This window comes from Prunus avium, chromosome 7 (genome assembly GCF_965620075.1).
Source record: "Prunus avium chromosome 7, drPruAviu1.hap1.1, whole genome shotgun sequence".
Taxonomy (NCBI): Eukaryota; Viridiplantae; Streptophyta; class Magnoliopsida; order Rosales; family Rosaceae; genus Prunus; species Prunus avium.
Window position 1 is genome coordinate 32,621,477 of NC_142290.1, and position 20,650 is coordinate 32,642,126.

General features: G+C 37.4%; 3 protein-coding genes across 3 annotated transcripts; 2 read left to right on the plus strand and 1 right to left on the minus strand.

The window, feature by feature from the left end:
* Window positions 1-11,996: 11,996 nt before the first annotated feature.
* Window positions 11,997-17,511, plus strand: EMB2754 (Vacuolar sorting protein 39). The gene is made up of 12 exons (XM_088256042.1): window positions 11,997-12,566; window positions 12,670-12,881; window positions 12,967-13,098; window positions 13,203-13,346; window positions 13,453-13,565; window positions 13,667-14,105; window positions 14,636-14,965; window positions 15,155-15,376; window positions 15,582-15,824; window positions 15,949-16,401; window positions 16,708-16,806; window positions 17,095-17,511. Exons 1-12 carry the CDS (start codon window positions 12,131-12,133, stop codon window positions 17,299-17,301), a joined length of 3,030 nt encoding a protein of 1,009 aa, XP_088112168.1. The 5' UTR covers window positions 11,997-12,130; the 3' UTR covers window positions 17,302-17,511.
* Window positions 17,512-17,555: 44 nt separating this feature from the next.
* On the minus strand, window positions 17,556-18,417 carry LOC110774283 (Putative methyltransferase family protein). Its single transcript, XM_021978824.2, has one exon. The coding sequence runs from the start codon at window positions 18,354-18,356 to the stop codon at window positions 17,565-17,567; it is 792 nt and encodes a 263-aa protein (XP_021834516.2). The 5' UTR covers window positions 18,357-18,417; the 3' UTR covers window positions 17,556-17,564.
* A 90-nt stretch (window positions 18,418-18,507) lies between these two features.
* Window positions 18,508-20,556, plus strand: LOC110774290 (Clathrin adaptor complex small chain family protein). Its single transcript, XM_021978841.2, has 7 exons — window positions 18,508-18,710; window positions 18,819-18,861; window positions 19,026-19,087; window positions 19,243-19,339; window positions 19,698-19,768; window positions 20,076-20,167; window positions 20,313-20,556. The coding sequence occupies exons 1-7, from the start codon at window positions 18,642-18,644 to the stop codon at window positions 20,377-20,379; spliced, it is 501 nt and encodes a 166-aa protein (XP_021834533.1). The 5' UTR covers window positions 18,508-18,641; the 3' UTR covers window positions 20,380-20,556.
* The last annotated feature ends 94 nt before the right edge of the window (window positions 20,557-20,650 follow it).

Here is a 20,650-nt window from a genome sequence, read left to right on the forward strand (position 1 = left end):
CTTTTTTCCACTCCTATTATTAACAATTTTTTTATTTTTTCATTTTACAGTCAAATTTATTTAATTTTGTTGTTGTTGTGATTTTGGTACCAAAAATTGAAATGCAGCGATAGAAATCGAAATTTTCCGGTTAAAATATAAACACAAAGCGACGCCGTATCCATCGGTAGATATAAACGTCTGCACTTAGCCACGAAGCTCCGATCAGTAGTTCTAAAGCGTCGACGACGACATGGTACACAGTGCCTACGATTCATTGGAGCTCATCAGCGACTGCCCTACGACGATCGAAGCCATCGAATCGTACGGTCCGAAGCTCCTCCTGGGCTGCTCTGATGGATCTCTCAAAATCTACGCTCCGGACTCCTCCAGTTCCGACCGTTCTCCGCCTTCCGATTACCACGCGCACAAGCTGCATCAGGAACCGTACAGACTGGAGAGAAACTTGTCCGGTTTTTCGAAGAAGCCTTTGGTCTCCATGGAGGTCCTGGAATCAAGAGAGCTCCTTCTATCACTGTCTGAGTCAATAGCGTTTCATGGCCTCCCGAACTCCTGGGACGACCGCAGAGGCTTCTTGTGCTTCGCGAGGCAGAAGCGGGTCTGTATTTTCAGACATGACGGTAATTGACATGAATTCCATTTCTCATCATTTGTCAATTTCAGTTGAAAATGCTCAATTTTTTTTGTACCAGCTCACATTCTCACTCTTTCTCTGACATGTGTTGGAGCAGATACTAGCAGCTGACCATCTTTTTGAGTATCAAGAGGCACATGAAGAAAATTTGATACTGTCAAAACAATTGCAAGAATTTCAAGTTTCTAATTTTGAACTTTCTAAAGGTTTGATAGTTGGCATACATATTTCAAAATGATTTCAGTGCATGTTTTCTCCCATTTCCTCTTACCTCTCATCCAAGATAGAGTTTCTAGACGCACCTACAAAGAAGTTATTGACAAAGTTGAAGCCAGATAGTAGATTGTCCTCTTGGAAGAGTAATACTCTCTCATTGATGGTAAACTCAGTTTAATTCAGTCGGTAACCTCAACTATCCCGTATTATATACAATGCAAACTGCTAGGCTACCTGGCTACATCCGGGATGATTTTGTTAAAAGTAATGCATATTAGTTGTATTTTTTCCTACAAGTTTCTTATGAAGAGTTGTATCTCTTTATCTCTTGGAATCAATTCAAGAGTTGTATCTCTTTATCTCTTGGAATCAATTCAAGAGTTGTGTCTTTACAAATGTAATTCAAAATAGCCAATGTTATAGGCTGCTGTTGCATAGAAGAAGTTAATAAAATCAGTTTGTATAATTCTCTGTTTTTACAAATACTCTATGCCTTACTTTATATACCCAGCCTATTCTTCTATTTTGTGATCATTCCCCCAACAAATTTGGTACTAGAGCAGTATTTGATCTTATCGCTACTGCTGTGATTATCAATGGCATCAAGTTCAAATTCCTCTACCATTGGGAATATCCATAATCTAATGCCTATTTTTTATGGTGAGAATTATGAGTATTGGAGCGTTCAAATGAAGACTCTACTTATCTCCCATGATCTTTGGGATATTGTGGAAGATGAGTATGAGGAACAAGAAACTTGAAAAGCATGAAGGGAAACACAAGAAAAGTAGCAGACTTACAAGGAAAATAAGAAAAAAGATGCCAAGGCGTTGTTCCTAATTCAACAAGGATTAAGCAAAAATCTCTTTCCAAGATTACTTTTAGCAACAACATCGAAGAAGGCTTGGGAAATTCTCAAAATTGAGTTCAAAGGTTCAGCAAAAGTGATCTCCATCAAACTGCAATACTTATGGTGGGAATTTGATAACCTACTTATGAAAGACACTGAATCCATTCAAGCATTATTCACAAAGGTTTCTGGGATTGTGAACCAAATCAGATGTTATGGGGACACAATTCCAAACAAGAAAATCGTAGAGAAAACTTTACGAAGTCTACCACCAAAATATGATCATGTCGCTGTCGCAATAGAAGAATCAAAAGATTTATCTACGCTCTCTTTACATGAATTAATTGGTTCACTGGAAGCAAATGAAAAAAGAATCAGCAGATCCACAGAACAATCGGTGGAGCAAGCTTTTCGATCCAAGGTGAATTCGAAGGAGAAAAAAGACAAACAAAAAGGAGGACAATTCCAGAAATCTCAAAATAGGAGAAACAACAATTTTGGGCATTGTTGTGTAGATACAGCTTCACCAAAATGGATTCAGTTGCATCCTCAACTTGTGATACTCGCAAGTGCACGAGCCGTTTGGTAGTATAGCATATGTAAGTGCGAGGTCGATCCCACGAGGATTGGTGATTGAATGATCCAATTCATTTTCCCTACACAAAACAGAAATGAAAAAGAAAGGAAATAAATACAACAAGGAAGAAAGAAATAACTAACTCAAGCAAATAAGTTCCCAAGTTCAATTAGATTAATGGATTGGTTCTAGCTAAAGTATGATTAAGCCATGGTGTGTGGTCATAACCTTGTGTTCCTAATTCCCTAATTTGATCATTTGTTGTCTAACCTAAAATTAAGCATTAGGAACCCATTAAGCATAGAAGAACAATTTAAACAACCAAGCATGTATCTAATCCCTGTTGTCGAATGTCCATACATACTCTTCCTATTCATAGTTCAATTCGAATTAAAGCATGGTGTCTACTCTTAATTCAAACCAAGATAGCTAACATGCAAGCTTAAATGGTGATCAATCATTCAAACTAGCATATTAACTTATAAGCATAATGAATAAGAACAAAAACCATAATTGAAACTTGGAAACTAATTCAACTTGAAAACTTAAGAAAAGAATTTACATTACAAAGAAAAATAAACTACAACTAAGAAGCAAAAGGAAAGCTAGAATTGAGAACTAGAAAGCAAAATTAAGAGAATTTGAGGGAGAGAAGGGAAGAGAGCTCTAGAGAAGTGTTTGAGAGCTCCCCCCCTTGGGGTGTGTTTACAAGCTTTGAGAACATCCCTATTTATAGGCCTAAGGGAAGAGAAAATCTGAATTCAATATGGCTAATGCATACAACACTTGTTTTATAAAATCTGAAATGGTTGATGCACTTGTATTAGAAAATCTAAATTGGGTGATGCACTTGTATTAGAAAATCTTGAATTGGTTGATGCACTTCACCAATAGATCCCACCAGCAGCCCTAGCTCATCTTCATGTCACCATGACCAAGCTTCCAACCAGAAATGATAGCTCATACCTAGCTCACCATGACCAAGCATCCAACCAGCACATGCTGAGGTCAGCATGACCATCAACCTCAAGGGCTTACAACTTGGGCTTCTCTTAATCAAATTAGGACTTTAAGCACTCGAAATTGAAGTTCAGAATGTCTTCTTTCCAGCCATATGTTATTTGGGCCAATCCAAGGTCGGAGGAAGAAGTTAAGGCTGAAACAAATTTCTAACTCATTTTGCTCGCTGACAAAAATCCATCCTGAGCATGGTTCTGTGTTTGCTAGGTGACAGACTCCATATTTATCCAATGGGGCTTAAGTTTGGATATGTTATAGTATACACCCATTGGAACAACTTTCATGAAGAATGCTGCCTCATCCGAGCTGTGTAGATTGCTGAAACAAAGCTTGCAATATGACCTACGGAACTGGACTGGCAGGGGGCTGTAGCCAAAATGAGTTTGTCTTTAAGCACTTCTTCCCTTCATCCAAATTAGGCCTTAACATGCTTGAATTGCATGAATTATGCTCTCTAAACCCATCATTATTACCTAAAGCTCAATGAACTGAAAGATAAACACAAAAAGGATTAAAAGCACAAGTTTAACTCAAAAACATAACCAAATCATAAGCTAGAAGGGTACAAAATGATATACAATTATGAACCGATCAGGCATAGAAACTCCAACAAAGGAGGCAACAGTTTCAATAATCAACAAGGAAGCAGCAATTCCAATAATCAACAAGGAAGCAATAATTCAAATAATGAAAACGGAAGATCATCCATTCAATGCTATGTTTGCAACAAATATGAGCATAAAAGTGCATATCCCCGATACAAATGTACACGGTGCAGGATACCCAACCATTCATAAAGAGACTGCATATGTCAAACAAACAATGAAAGCAAATTTTACTGAGAACAATGACTCTCAAGAGCAATTATTTTATACATGTTTCAGTTCACATCAAGATTCACAAGATGTTTGGTACGTGGATAGCGGATGCAGTAATCATATGACAGGAAATAAGCAATGCTTTGTCAAGTTAGAAGAAAAGGTGAACTCACAAGTCAAGCTTGGTGATGGAAAACTACACAACGTGGAAGGCAAATGTATCATTTCAGTGCAAATAAAAGAAGGTACTCCAAAACTTATCTATGATGTGCTGTATGTTCCTAATTTGGCTCAAAATTTACTAAGTGTGGGACAACTTTTGCAAAGAGGATTCTTGGTGAAATTTGAAGATGATTGTTGTGTTATTTCTGATAAAAAGAATAATATCCTAGTGACAAAGATAAAAATGACAACAAACAAAGTTTTTCCTCCGTTGATGACATCAAAGGAAAACTTTGCTTTGGAGGCAGAGAAAGTTGATGGATATGGCATCTAATATACTTTCTTGAGGCGGCCTATTTCTTCAAGGTATATATATACATATAAGCATACGCTGATCTATAGCCGTCTTCTTATAGACAATAATGACATCTCTTTGTCTCACATCCTCTTGTTTTGAATTGAAATTCATATTAAAAGTAGAATACTACATAAACCAAATCAATTTTCAAAATTTTGAGTTCCACATGTTGTGGAATTTTTGATTTGTTGTTATATCTTGGTCAAGTCTAAATCTCATTGATGTTCAATAAATAAGATAATGTCAGGGCCAACCATGAGGGTGTGCAAGCAGTGGTGAAAGCCAGGATTTCATGTGTGCATCTTACAAATTATAAAGAATCAAAAATTCGAACTCACAATACATACGAAAAATAGTATATGTATCACATCTATCAAGAATTATATTGTTTATTCATTGCAATCATAATTTTCCTTGACGAAGGGATAGACAAATACATAATAAGCAAAAATAAATTGCAAGAATTAGATTGCATAATTCGACAAGGATTTAAATGGCTTGAAATATTTAATTATACAAGCTTGACCCTAGCTAGCTTTCCATGTACATGTTATATACTCGAATCCCCATAACCTAACTCAAGCATGGAGCATGAAACTAGCACCCCCTCCCTTCCCTTGTGTGCTCTTTAGAGTAAATATAAGATTTATCATTGCTACTTGGCATACATGATATCAAAATATGGCCAAGAAGAAAATAATGATGTCTTCGAACATTCTTTAGAAACTAAAAACTTTCCCAATAAAACAGTTATCTCCCAACTCCCGAACTGTAATTATAAGGATGAAAGCTCCAAGAAAAGAGTATTTTATTCAAACTGCTTACATTTACATTCATATGAAGGTATATATCTGATTCAAGAACTTCATATACGATCTTCTGACCTCAGTGTCCGCAGCCTCCTCCCCATCGAGATATACATCTTTCAAAAATTCTACAAGGTCCCGTACACTTTTACCATCATATTTATTGTTCGGATCTTCATATATTCTTTGGATACGAGGAGCCTTATCTTTAAACCAATTCCAGTCTCTATACTCATCGAATGCCCTATCATCTAATATTCTCTTCAACTCACTTTCATCTACGAGGAGCCTTATTTCAACAAACCACCGCCTTCTTTCCGCATGAGTCAATAAAAAGGGATGATTCTTTAGTTGCTTCACAAATGCACAGTACCTGAAAAAAAAAATCATTAAAAACTAAGGTTTGTGAGCCAAAGAACATATTCTACGTAATTTTTTTCACTTAGTACATTTAGGAACAAAATAAAAGTTGTAACACTAGTAAACTTACTCATAATCTTCATTATCAAAGAAATCAAAGAAATAATTACGATCAAGCCAAGAATCATATCCCGGTAACAGTATGTTTTTCTTTAACATGTTCCTCAGTGCTTTTAAGTCCTTAATTCTCCACGAATTTACTTGTTCAGGATATACAGGATCATCGAGATCTTCCAAACTATTTTGGACATTAATAATCTTGATTCCATTGGAAACAACAACATAATTGCGTGTGTCTTCCAAACCCATATGAAAAAGGTCGTGAAAATGTATATGTTTTACTGCTCGTAAAAGATTCCTGCACAATTGATCAAAAACATTATCAGTATTAATTACTATAAAATACATATTTGAAACACAAAAACAAAAAGGACATGAACATATTATACCGAATTACATTGCGCCACCAACGAATTAGACGATCAGGATTGTTAGTTATCAATGGTATTGCAGGATCCTCATCGTCCACCATTTCACCTAGAAGTTGATCAAATCGATCGTAGCACAAAATCCAAATATTTTGAGGTTCATAATAAGCAAAGAAGTAAGGTTTCAAGATCCACGCATGATTTAACTTGGAAGTTTGAGTAAATATCTTCTTAGCCAAGGCTTCCTCCGATTTTTCGAACTTCAAAAATCGAGCCTCCCTTTCTTTGCCATTCACAAAGTATATTTTTCCAGCAAAATAAGATTGAGATGGGACATAATTTAACTCATATCCTATGATTCTTCGACCTTCGATTATCTGCATAAGAAGTAGGTGCAACATCATATTTTTACTGTTATACAAGCATCACGTGATCAACTGATGCAGTGTCATAAAATAAAAGGAAAAGTAGTCAGAGCATACCACATCCTTAACGACGTTGAGTTTATGTTCCTTTTGTACTCCAATTGAAGCTTGTTGTTTTTCCATTCGAAATAAACTTTTGTAGCCCCAACACAAAATATAACTTAATTAGTTGCTATGATTATTGCAACCAAAAAAATGAAATAGTTCATGTTATACAATATATATATATATATATATATATATATATATATATATAGATTCCCAATATGAGATTCAATCGCAGTAATATAACCACTTACCAGTCGTCGTCCAAAAAGAAATCGATCTGTCCTTCAATATGAAAAGCCTCTCTCTTTATCTTGCTGTTAAAAAATTTCTCTCTCTCTCTCTCTCTCTCTCTCTCTCTCTCTCTCTCTCGGGTTGACGTGCTTCGCCAAGGTTATGTCCTTTTTATAGGGGATCAGATCACCTAGAATTTAAATAATCAGGTCAGGAACCCTAATTCAACAAAACAAAAAAGAAGAAGTTAAAGATAGAATATCCAACAAAAGATAGACTAATTTATGTTGTCTTCCTCTATGCCTCTTATTTCTCTTTACAATTTTCCTTAATGGGGGTGGATCCATAACATCATATTTTTAACACAAGTTTTGACATAATTTTTGGGCCATTAGATTACTCCACTTTTAATAGTTGAGATTAAATCTGACATGACAAATAGTTTTAATGTTTTAAATAAACAATTTTTATTTTTATTTTTTCTCTCATAAAAATAAAATAAAATTATTTTCTCTCTCCTCCTTTTTTTTCTTGGAAACGTAATCCCTTTTCTTGGTAGTATCCTTTATTACTTGGTACTCTAATCTCTCTTCTTTCTCTTTACAATTTTCCTTAATTATATAACAAATAGCAAAAATTAGTAGCATTGTTACTTTGTAATGTAAAATGCTGTAAATATTTCTTGATTTAAAACTAGGTACATACATTATAAACGAATATTGAATGAATGAAAATTGATAAGAATTGATCGCATGAATATTGAATTAATGAGAATTGATAAGAATTTTCTTTTTAGATAAGTTTTTAACTTTCATTTTTTCCACCACACGTGCTTTTTTTTTTTTTTTGGGTGCAACGTGCCTTCTTATAGGAAACTTTGGGAGGTGTATTCAATTAAGATTTTAAAAGACTATTTTGGGATAAATAAGTCTTTTCATATTCACTTAAGACTTCTAAATAAACTAAACAAGTCTTGTGGTATTCAATAAGGACTATTAGGATATTTTAAAGAGGGTGTCCAAATCTAGTGGTATTCAAATTCAATCAAGACTTTAGATGGATTTTTTTTTAATGTTGAATTTGTGTGACTTTTAAATGGGAGGTATAAATACCAAACCCTATCTCAAATCTCACCCTAACCCATTAGACTTTTCACGTGAGTTTTTTTTTTTGTTTGCTAGAGAAGATGAATAGCTCTCGTGAAGATGAATAACTCTTCGTGAACAAGGTATTGCTTCCTTCTTATGTTGTGTCTTCTTGCGTTTATTGTCTATATATTTGCTATATGCCATGTTTGTATATGGTCTGTGTCTATGGCCCTTCATGGGTTCGCTGCTACCTATCGGTGATGCTACCTTTTCCATGTTTATATATGAAAGCTCTATGGCCCTTCGCAACAATTGCTGCTACCTTCCAGTTGCCCAAAATATTATTTTCCCCTATATTATAGAATTAGGGTTCCCAATCAAGATTTCAAGCCTAGGGTGATCCCCTATAAAAAGGACAAGACCCTTGGCGCCGCATTGCCATAATATATATATTGTCAAACACCGCACAGCTAATTCATTCAATCAAATTAAGCGATAGTTTTTAATACCAAGAGATTCTGTTATCATATTGGGAGAGGGAGTATCGGATATAAGATGGTAGTGCAATATGATGACAAATTATGAGGATCGGGATTATGATGCGAAGGAAGGAAGATCAAGGGTTTGGAAAGACTATACACCCCCACCTACAGCTTTCAAAAGGATTCAAGACCCGAATCTCATAAGAACGGTTGTATTATTTAAAATGGAAAGAAGTGTAATGAAAATTTATAACTCAATTATGCTTTTTTCATCTGTATGCCTATTCCAATTCATCTCCTCGTTATTCTTTGTCATGTGTGTGTATGTCTAATTGATTTTCGTTTTCTTCCAGGTTAAGAAATGTGTGATTAGGGACCATATGATTCTTAATACGAAAGGAGTGGATTCTGGGGTAAATCCCTCAGTCATGGACACAATAGACTTGTCAAATGTGAGAACCAGATTGATAAGGATGTGTTTTTTTTCTAAAGAGTTAGTTTTTTCCTTCATTCAGTCATTTGATGTGTGTGTGTGTGTTTTTTTTTCAGGCAACGCACAAAGAAGCTCGTAGAGCCTGTAATTCTATCTTTCAATGGTCCTTTGGTAAATACAAGAAAGTTCATGCTTTTGTTGAATTTGTTACCCGTATTAACAACAGAGATAAAATTATACTACGGATTCAAAACCAAAAGATATGGAGGATTGCCTTCTCACTTCATGGTCTCACATGGCCCAAAGATGAGGAGCCTTATGCAGATGAAGCAATTGAACTACTGAGGACAACCATATCTCAGAGATGGGTGGAGGTGATTATTTAGCATTTATGTGGTAGCTTTGATTTCCCCTTGGTTTTTCTTCTTGCCTCCATAAAATTGTATCTCTTTGTACAGGTGGAACTGGAGACTATTGATAAAGATGGACATTTTGTGGGATATTTATTGGAGTCAAATACCCATGTGATAATTCCCGTCCTTGAAGCCGGCCTTGCAAAACTTAACACATGTTTGGCCCGCCAATTATGCCTTTAAAGCTGAGGCGTATGCAAGAGAGAAGAAACTGAAAGTATGTGAAGATATATATATATATATATATATATCTGCATTATGACAATTGCCCTACATTTTAACTAATTGTGTTAATAATATGTATTCATTTTGGTGCAGATTTGGGAGAATTAACATTAAGAGGGCACTGGTGATATGGAGGAGATATCTAGCTAGCTAGTATGTGCTGAGAAATTACAAGAACATAGATTTTAGGAATTGGGAAATTTTTTATCCTATACTTCATAGTTCTCGTTCGTTGTTGACGGTCAATCGATGAAGCTTGTTGCTCTTCCAATTCTTGATTAAAATTATATATTGACAGCTCAAGTTATCTACAGTAAATTTCAATATTCCTTGATGGGCAAGGAAATCTGAGCTGATGCATATAAATACCATGTCCATGCTTAGTCAATCACACCAGCTTGAAAGCATTAGAACCCCATCTAGAATTATAGCATAAGGGATCGTTCTGAGGAGAAGTACTTGGTAGCTCTTGTATAAACTTTATATATAATGTACAAGAGTCTAATAAAGTATAGGAGATATGAACACAGTAGATGATAATAGACCTATGCACAGATAAATATTATAATATCATGTAGATGAGTTAGGACTGTTTAGCAGTAACGTGGAAGGCAAGCTAGTCTCATTAAGGAGAACAATAAGAATTTGAGAGTTGGATCTCGAAAGAAGAGTAAGTCTTTAGCAGTTAAACTATTGATCTTAATTGTCTCTATAAAATAAAATAAATAAATAAACTTTATCAATTTGAATTAAAGTACGCATTGACTTGCAAAATAAAAGTGCGAACCTTTTGGATGTATGGGCTTAGTTTACTGTACACTGGACCTGAAGTCCATGTTTGGTTAGAAAGAGGACTAACTTAAATGGGATTGTAGAGTCCAATAGTAAAAAAAAAAAAAATACCCTCACTCTTCTCCTTATATAGATAAGCTGAAAATCGTTTCGCAAAATAAGTGCTTCGCTAAATTGAACAAGCAACTCCGCCTCTCTCTCTCTCTCTCTCTCTCTCTCTCTCGGACTCCGCCTCTCCTTCATTCAACATCGACTCCTGTTCTTCGAATCTTGACCCATGCAAGTTTTTCTGGTCTTTCCCTTTGGATACCTCTCTTATTCCTTCTTCGACCTCTTTGATTTTTGCAATTGTCCTCAACAATTTTGACTGTGTGCTCTGAATCTCTCCTTCCTTTTCTCTGTTTTTTCTTCTTTTCTCTAATTTTCGTAGAATCCATATATATTGTAGCAACATATATATACTCGATGTTAATTGACAATTAATTTGCAATTGGGTATTTAAGAAAAGATTTTCTATTTAAACCTCGCACTTCTCTTTGTTCACCCCAATACTTAAATTATTAAGCTGTCAGTTTTATTATTGTGTAAAAAAACAAAAAGGTCATTCAACTTAATATTTAGCCCTAACAAATCTATCTATACACACACCCCACCACTCTTCAAGGATCATCTAATCTCAAAATTCAAGGATCATCAGTTAACCCTTGTGAGGGATTGGATTACTTTAAGAATTTCAAATGTCATATCAGCTTGATGAGCTTAAAGACTTCCTAAGGTTCTGAAGGATGCTCCACATGAATGTGGATATAATGAAGAGGATAATACCAGTGATAATTGCATATTTGAGACCAAGGTTCACCAGCAAATTTACTAGAAGCCCAACCAATAAAACACCAAAGAAATTTGCAGACACTGCTGCCCATAATGGCATATCAAGAATGGAAGCTATGATGGTTCATGTTCCATGGAAAGGCATAGCCACAAACAGCACCAAGCCATTGGAACTCCTCTACATGGCCAGCTTTCTCTATGGCTCTCACAAACAGTATGTCAAGGAACCGAGCTGCGGCCTTGCTCTTTCTAGCAAAGAAACATGCAAATCTCTTCAAGTATGATGAAGGGCACATGAACCATGTTCCTACAGATACGTAGTCCTATTGCTAATGTTGTTGTCATTGGTTTTCACTATCATCATAAAGCGAAACCAAACAAATTACAATTTCCCATATGATCTAATCACATGATAAAAACAGCCTTGTGAAAACAACAAAATCTCATGTATACTACAAATATTGTTTAATGATTTAAGTATTGGGATGAACAAAGAAAAATGTGAGGTTTAAATAGAAAAACTCTTTATTTCTTCATTTTTCAGCTTGGGGTGTATTTAAGGGTAGTTTGGGAAGATAGTGGGGTTTTCTTAGAAATTGTGATATTTTAAATTAGAAGTTGGGGTGAACAAAGAGAAGTGTGGGGTTTAAATAGAAAATCTTTTTTTTTTTCTTTTTTTTTCCTTTTACAGTCAAATTTATTTAATTTTGTTGTTGCTGTGATTTTGGTACCAAAAATTGAAATGCAGCGATAGAAATCGAAATTTTCCGGTAAAAATATCAACACAAAGCGACGCCGTATCCATCGGTAGATATAAACGTCTGCACTTAGCCACGAAGCTCCGATCAGTAGTTCTAAAGCGTCGACGACGACATGGTACACAGTGCCTACGATTCATTGGAGCTCATCAGCGACTGCCCTACGAAGATCGAAGCCATCGAATCGTACGGTCCGAAGCTCCTCCTGGGCTGCTCTGATGGATCTCTCAAAATCTACGCTCCGGACTCCTCCAGTTCCGACCGTTCTCCGCCTTCCGATTACCACGCGCACAAGCTACATCAGGAACCGTACACACTGGAGAGAAACTTGTCCGGTTTTTCGAAGAAGCCTTTGGTCTCCATGGAGGTCCTGGAATCAAGAGAGCTCCTTCTATCACTGTCTGAGTCAATAGCGTTTCATGGCCTCCCGAACTTGGGCACCATCGCGGTGATCACAAAGGCGAAGGGTGCCAATGTCTACTCCTGGGACGACCGCAGAGGCTTCTTGTGCTTCGCGAGGCAGAAGCGGGTCTGTATTTTCAGACATGACGGTAATTGACATGAATTCCATTTCTCATCATTTGTCAATTTCAGTTGAAAATGCTCAATTTTTTTGTTTTGTTTTGAAATGAATGCGAAATTGAATGGTTTTAGGAGGACGAGGGTTTGTGGAAGTGAAAGAGTTTGGAGTTCCAGATGTGGTGAAGTCGATGTCGTGGTGCGGTGAAAATATATGCATAGGGATTAGAAGAGAATACATGATACTGAATTCTACTAATGGTGCATTGTCTGAGGTGTTTCCTTCGGGGAGATTGGCACCGCCATTGGTGGTCTCTCTTCCTTCTGGGGAGCTTCTTCTTGGAAAGGTAATTGCTTTTTCTGTGTCAGCCATTTGGTTTGTGTTTTAAGGACAAAGCGTTACGATTTGTGATTAGAGTTCTTATGTTTTAGGATAACATTGGGGTTTTCGTGGACCAAAATGGGAAGCTTCTTCAAGAAGGCAGGGTTTGTTGGTCAGAGGCTCCTAATGTTGTTGTTATTCAGAAGCCATATGCAATAGCTCTCTTACCAAGATATGTTGAGGTAGGCTGTGCCTCATACTCTAAAGAAGATTACTTGTTTCGACTTTTCTATTTTCGCTAGGTAGTGAAAAGTTTTACCTTTCCTTTGCCAATTATGTTTTGCAGGTTCGATCACTTCGAGCTCCATATCCATTGATACAGACTGTAGTTCTTCGGAATGCTCGTCGTATTCTCCAGAGCAACAATTCTGTAATTGTTGCATTAGAGAATGCTGTTTATGGTCTCTTCCCCGTTCCTCTTGGTGCTCAGGTATTCTTGATGCTCTTGCTATGCTCATGGTGGCTGACCACAGCTTGTATTGTGGGTGTACCATCTTCTTTTGAGAGTGAGTAAGAATTGTGTATTTGCATTGCAGATTGTGCAATTAACAGCATCTGGTGATTTTGAGGAAGCGTTGGCATTGTGCAAGCTGCTTCCGCCAGAAGAAGCAAGTCTTAGAGCTGCAAAGGAGGGGTCAATTCACATGAGGTGAATATTTCAGCTTTTGTTTTTCATTTCATTTATGTGAATCATGCTTGTTCCATGCCTTTTTATTAAGTGGTAAATGAGTTTGTGTTATTGTGTTACAGATATGCTCATCATCTTTTTGATAATGGGGCCTATGAGGACGCCATGGAGCATTTTTTGGCATCTCAAGTAGATATAACCTATGTACTTTCTTTGTATCCATCTATTGTTCTTCCTAAGACAACTATGGTTTTGGAGCCAGAGAAGCTGATGGATATTTCTGGGGATTCCTCATATCTCTCAAGAGGTTCATCTGGTATATCAGATGATATGGAACCCTCTACCCCTTTGCACCTACTGGAATCTGAAGAGAGTGCAGCATTAGAGTCCAAGAAAATGAGCCATAACACTCTCATGGCTCTGATAAAGTTCTTACAGAAAAAAAGATACGGCATAATTGAAAAGGCTACTGCTGAGGGGACAGAAGAGGTTGTTTTAGATGCAGTAGGAAACAACTTTGCATCCTATGAGTCTAATAATAGGTTTAAGAAATCGAACAAGGTAAACTACTTATATTTATTTTGTGTGCGATTTCCATATTTAGTACGTGATCTGGTATTGATACACAAGTTTTCATATGGGTCCTGAACATGACAATCATGATCTTGTGTCAAACCGAATGCAGTGTGCTAGATACTCTTGGTCAAAACTCAGAAGCTGTGACTTTTGTGGTAGCAACGAAGAAAGAGTTCTATTTGTACCAAAATGTCCTTATAGCTTTTAATATTAAAACAAATAGAGTAGGCTGTGGTTACTTCACTTATAATTAAAGTTATATTCGTATAGCATAAACACATGGTTGTCAAAATGAATGACCATGCTTTGTTTATTATTTTAACCTTTTTGCTTTAACATACTTAACTCAAATTCAACAACTCCAATATTTATGACCTTGTGTCTCTGTGTGTGTGCGTATGCCCGTTCTGAATCTTCAGATTCTGCACAACTTGATACCTCTTTGTATATTGATATATTCATGATTCTTTATGTCAATTGTGACATCAAAAAACTGACAGCATTTTGGTTCCTAGGGGAGGGGCAGCATCCCAGTTACCTCCGGTGCTAGGGAGATGGCTGCGATACTGGATACAGCACTACTCCAAGCTCTACTTCTTACTGGACAGGCTTCAGCGGCTTTAGAATTACTGAAAGGTCTTAACTACTGTGATGTAAAAATATGCGAGGAGATTCTCCAGAAAAACAATCACCACGCTGCCTTGTTAGAACTCTACAGGTGCAATTCAATGCACCATGAAGCTCTAAAACTTTTACATCAATTAGTAGAAGACTCAAAATCTAACCAAGTGCAAACTGAATTGATCCAAAAGTTAAAGCCTGAGTCAATTGTTGAATATCTGAAGGTAGTTTTCTCATTTTGTTTGATGACTTGGATCTTCAATATGCTAGTTGTGTTGTTGGAATTTAAGTATGTTAGTGATATGAAACCTTTAAACTGTGTCAATCTTTGACATTTGGAGTCTAGAACTTGATTATTTGGAACCAGTATATGTGTAACATACCAAGTATTATTTGATCGTTTTCTTGTGCAGCCTCTTTGTGGGACTGATCCCATGCTTGTCCTGGAGTATTCAATGCTTGTTCTGGAAAGTTGTCCAACACAGACAATTGAGCTCTTTTTGAATGGAAATATTCCAGCAGACCTGGTCAACTCTTATTTGAAGCAGCATGCTCCCAACATGCAGGCCACATACTTGGAGCTTATGCTTGCAATGGATGAAAATGGGATCTCTGGAAATCTGCAAAATGAAATGGTAAGGATGTATTGCATTGTTCACAAATTATTAGTTGGCATTTAAGAGCCATTCGGAGTTGCCTAGAAGCTAAACAGGTTGATTTGGAAGGACGGATATGTGCTGCCAATTTCAGCCACCCTGTAGGAAAACACTTAGGTTATAGAAGTAATGCTTTTGTATTTACTAATCAAAACTGCATTCTAATTGATTTAGTGCATGGCAGGTACATATCTATCTATCAGAAGTTCTTGATTGGCATGCTGATTTAAGTGCTCAGCAGAAATGGAATGAGCAAACTTACTCCTCAACAAGAAAAAAATTATTGTCTGCTTTAGAGAGTATTTCAGGATATAACCCAGAGGCTTTGTTGAGGCGTCTTCCAACAGATGCTTTATATGAAGAGCGTGCAATTTTGTTGGGAAAAATGAACCAACATGAGCTTGCCTTATCTCTATATGTTCATAAGGTATTTTCTATATGTTCACATCCTATAACTCATATATATGCTTTTTGAATTCTTACTTTTCTTTATTATCTATTATTTTTCTTATGAATCCTGTTTGAATAGAGTAAGTTCTTTGCTTTTGTAGCTTCATGTTCCTGAGCTGGCACTGTCCCATTGTGATCGAGTGTATGAGTCATTGGTTCATCAGCAATCTTTAAGATCTTCTGGCAATATATACCTCACTCTATTGCAAATTTATCTTAATCCGAGGAGAACAACCAAGAACTTTGAGAAGCGAATTACAAATTTAGTATCGCCTCAGAATATCGGTACACCAAAGGTTGGTTCTGCAAATACAGTTAAAAGTAAAGGAGGTCGTGGAAATAAGAAAATTGCTGCAATAGAGGTGGCAGATGACATAAGAGTCGGTCAAAGTAGCGCTGACAGTAGCAGGAGTGATGGAGATGCAGACGAGTCTAGTGAGGAAGGAGGTTCGACAATCATGCTTGATGAGGTCCTGGATTTGTTAAGCCGAAAGTGGGACAGAATAAATGGAGCTCAGGCGCTCAAACTTTTGCCAAGGGAAACTAAGCTACAGGTATTGATCATATTGATTAAGGACTTGTGACCTTAAGAAACTAGTTAAATAAGATAAATTCATATCAAATAACCAGAGAAGGCAATGTATCTGATAGATTATCTGGTCATGAGTGTCATTCTTCTGTATGATTTTATCTATCACAACATAATGCATTTGCAAATAGTGGAAAGAATTGTTCAAATTTGTTCTTAAATATTATATCAAAGCATTGGTGCTGATATGTTTCTTAAATCTGCTTTGTTCACGCAAGGTTTTATGCTGTTTTCCATGCTGAAGTCATGTATTATTATCATTTATCTGCAGAATTTGCTTCCATTTATGGGACCCCTGTTGAGAAAATCCAGTGAAGCATACAGGAACCTTTCAGTGATCAAGAGTTTGAGACAAAGTGAGAACCTGCAGGTATGCATATATCTTGCTCTCAGATACTTAGTTCGGTAATGAGTAGGTAGCTTAGGGACTTGATCCACTTGCAGTTTATACTGAATGCTTAGTTCTGTGTTCTAATTTAGTCTGCTTTTTCCCTTGGTCCATGTGCTTGCGTTCCTTTGTTACCCTTTTATTTTTTGGCTCGTTTCAAATGCTTCTGTTGTGATTGAGATTCCTCACCCAGTTATTCATGTTAATAATTTTAAAACATAGACCACTACTTGATTTAACTTCTTCTAAACCAATGATTATCCGAAACAGGTTAAAGATGAACTCTATGAACAAAGGAAAGGGGTGGTGAAGATCACCAGTGATAGCATGTGCTCCCTTTGCAGGAAGAAAATAGGAACAAGTGTCTTTGCAGTGTATCCGAACGGAAAAACAATAGTACATTTTGTCTGCTTCAGAGACTCACAAAGCATGAAAACCGTGGGCAGAGGATCGCCTTCGCCGCTAAGGAAGCTATGAAGACCAAGCAATTCGAGCATAAATCCCTGCTGCTACTTTTGCGCAAGTGACAGTAGAAATACTGGTGTGACATTCGGCCAAAGGCTCATTGTGGATTGGTGTGAGAGTGAGGTTATGGGTTTTCTTTGTTGGTTATAGCTTTTGTTTTGTGAAGATTGTAAATTGTAAAAACTGTACTGATTTTAAGTTATAAATTAAAAGTGCATTGAATTTGTGGTATCAAAGAACAAAAACCCAAGAAGAAATCAGATCCATTTTGATTGTTAGGCAATGGCATTGTTTGCTTTCAACAATTTCTTACTCGAATTTTTCCCGGCAAAACGGTAAACAGTGACTCCAACCCTAGAGCCATGGCACGGTGGGTCCACGTGCAAAACCTCAACCTCAAAAACCTTCCTTGCCTTCTTGAAGAAAGCCGAGTCCTTCTTCCACCTCCTCAGGTGGGCCATCACAAACACCCTTCCCTCCTCCGCCTCCTCCCCACCCAATATCAACGAACGCAGCGTTTTGAGCAAGGGCTCGTACAGGTGATCATGGTACACTACATCCGAGGCTACGATAAGGTCAAACTCTCGCCCAATTACCTCCACGTCCTCGGCCTCTCCCCATCTCAGCGCCGCCACGTGGACGACCCCGCCGTTCGCTGCCAAAACGGCGGCATTCGCTTCTACGTTAAACAAAAGATTAGGAACGACGTGCGGGAGGTCGGTGACCGTGACGCTAGCTCCGAGCGTGACAGCGGCGGCAATTCCGACGAGGCCGGTTCCGGAGCCAAGCTCGAGGATTTTGATCGGGGGGCGACGAGAGTCCAAGGCCGTGAGAGTGGGGCCCAACGGGCCGGTGCTAGGGTTACCGCGGTGGTCGTCGAGGAGAGTGAGGAACGTGGTGGCGGCTGGCCAGAGCTGGAAGGAGAGACCTTGAGACGGAAGCTGCCGGATGAAGACGGTTGAGTTGATGGAGTGGAGGCAATGTTCAGTCGGTGGAAGGAGAATGGCGGCGTTGACAGGGCTTAGAGTTGCATCGTCTTCAGAACCGTCGCCTTGTTGAGCGGCCATTGTTAGATGCTCTGATGCGCCGACGAGGATTTTGGTTGCGTTTGACTTCAGTTCAATTCAATTAGGGCTTGTTTCGCGCACTATTTAAGATATTTATTTAATTTTTATACAGCCAACTTGAGTGGATTGCTATGTGGCCCCCACATGGTACAGCGGGATATTGCCTCTTTAGCAAATTTACCGAAAGGCCCCTCCCCCCTCCCGGCTGTGAAGGCTGTGTGATCTCATCTGTGTTTTCTGATCTGATTGACTGAAAAAACCCCCCGAAAAAAAAAAACGGAAGAGATGATTCGGGCAGTGATGGTGATAAACACGCAGGGAAAGCCTCGGCTTGCCAAGTTCTACGAATTTCAGGTCAGCTCCTTCTTTTTTCAGTTTTATTATTTCTGTGCATCTTTATTATTATTATTATTATTTTACGATTATGTATAAAATTGCTGACTTTCCAGTTTTTGAGGTCAGCCTGTGGAGAAGCAACAGGAGCTTATACGCAGCGTCTATGGAGGTTCTCTTTCTCTCTCTACTGTAATTAACTTTTTATATATTTTTTCTTCAATTTTTAATTTTTTTTTACGATTATCATAGCTTCACACTGAATTTGTTGGGTGGTTTTCTGTTCACCACTCTACTTCAAATTAGGGTTTCATGTTTGATTTTTCTTTTATCTAGTGTTATCCAGCAGAGCTGAGAATGTGAGCAATTTCGTGGATGCTGAGTCTATTTTCGGCCCGGTATTTTAGCTAATTTTTCCCTCAAATTCTCAAATTCTCCATGTTTATTATGTTTCTGTATGATCTGAATTGGAAAAGAAAAAATAAACAGTCCTGTTCTATTGGGCATGACTGTAGGCTGTTCTTCTATATGAACCATTTCCTTTCTGGTGCAGGATACTCGCCTTGTGTACAAGCACTTTGCAACTTTGTACTTTGTCTTTGTATTTGATAGCTCTGAAAACGAGCTTGCCATGCTCGACCTCATACAAGGTACATAGCATAACCGGATTATATGTAGCTGGCACTGAATGCAAATGTTCAAATTTACAACATGCAGCACCTTTGACAAGTAGAGCATTCACAAATTGGTTGCTTGCAAATTTGCAATTTTAACTTTAAATTAGTAGAATTTGGAAAGCTTTTTATGGTTGGAATTTCGATGAATGTTAAAGGGATGCTTATTGGGAATTTAAAATTCCATAAGTGAAATTTAGGGTGCAAATTTTCTTGCAAACAAGCTGAATATGAGAGTGATTAGCTTATTTCTTAGTGTTAATGCTTGTACTTAATTATATTAATTTTTTGCTTTGATGGGATGATTTGCTTACTTCAATTCTCATTCCTACAGTTTTTGTGGAAACCCTGGACAAATGCTTCAAAAATGTGTGCGAGCTTGATGTCGTGCTCAATTACAGCAAGGTTGTACATTCCCCCTCCATTTGCATAATGCCTGACAAATGTGAAATTCCTAAAAATAATAAACAGTATTAGCTTTCATCACAAACTTAATAAACATTATTTGGCGTTGTTCTGTGATTGGACTATGTTGCATACAAAGGTGGGTATTTAGTTTTTTTAGGAGATGTAGGTGAGAAAAATGCTCATGGTGTATCTTATGTTTCAAAGTATTGCTTGTTGGATTCGTGAAACCATTTCCGTTGCATGTTTAGACTTCCATTGAACTATGCTTCAATTAGGGTTTTTTTTTTCTCTTCTTGTTTTTCAGATGCATACAGTAATGGATGAGATCATTTTTGGAGGGCAAGTGCTGGAAACAAGTTCAACTGAAGTTATGAAAGCCGTTGAAGAAATCTCGAAGTACTCTCTCCCAACACCTCTCACCCTCTTCCCTCCCCTTGTGTCTGAGTAATCCTTTTTTTTTTGGGGGTGGGACATGATGTCTGCTTGCTTATTATTGCCATTCATTCGAGTACTTAACACATGGCGTTCACTTTTAATGCAGGTTAGAAACAGCCTCAAATGCCATCTCACTGGTCCCAAAATCTGTTTCTGCCTGGCGGAGCCGATAGTATGCAGTTTTGAGTGATTTGTTATCAGAACCTCCAAGTTTCTCTGATAGGAGTTTGTGAAGATTTTGGATGCTTAATGGAAGGCAATTTTAATTGAGAATTTCCATAATTTTAATGAAAATTGTGATAGCTCCAGGTTGCCCTGTATATATATATATATATATTATGTTTTATTGAGCATGCATTGCCCTCCTCAAAACCCCTCGCCATCCTTGTAAATCATCAAGCAAATGACCTTGAGACACCTTTTGTATTGTCCAAGGAGGCCAAA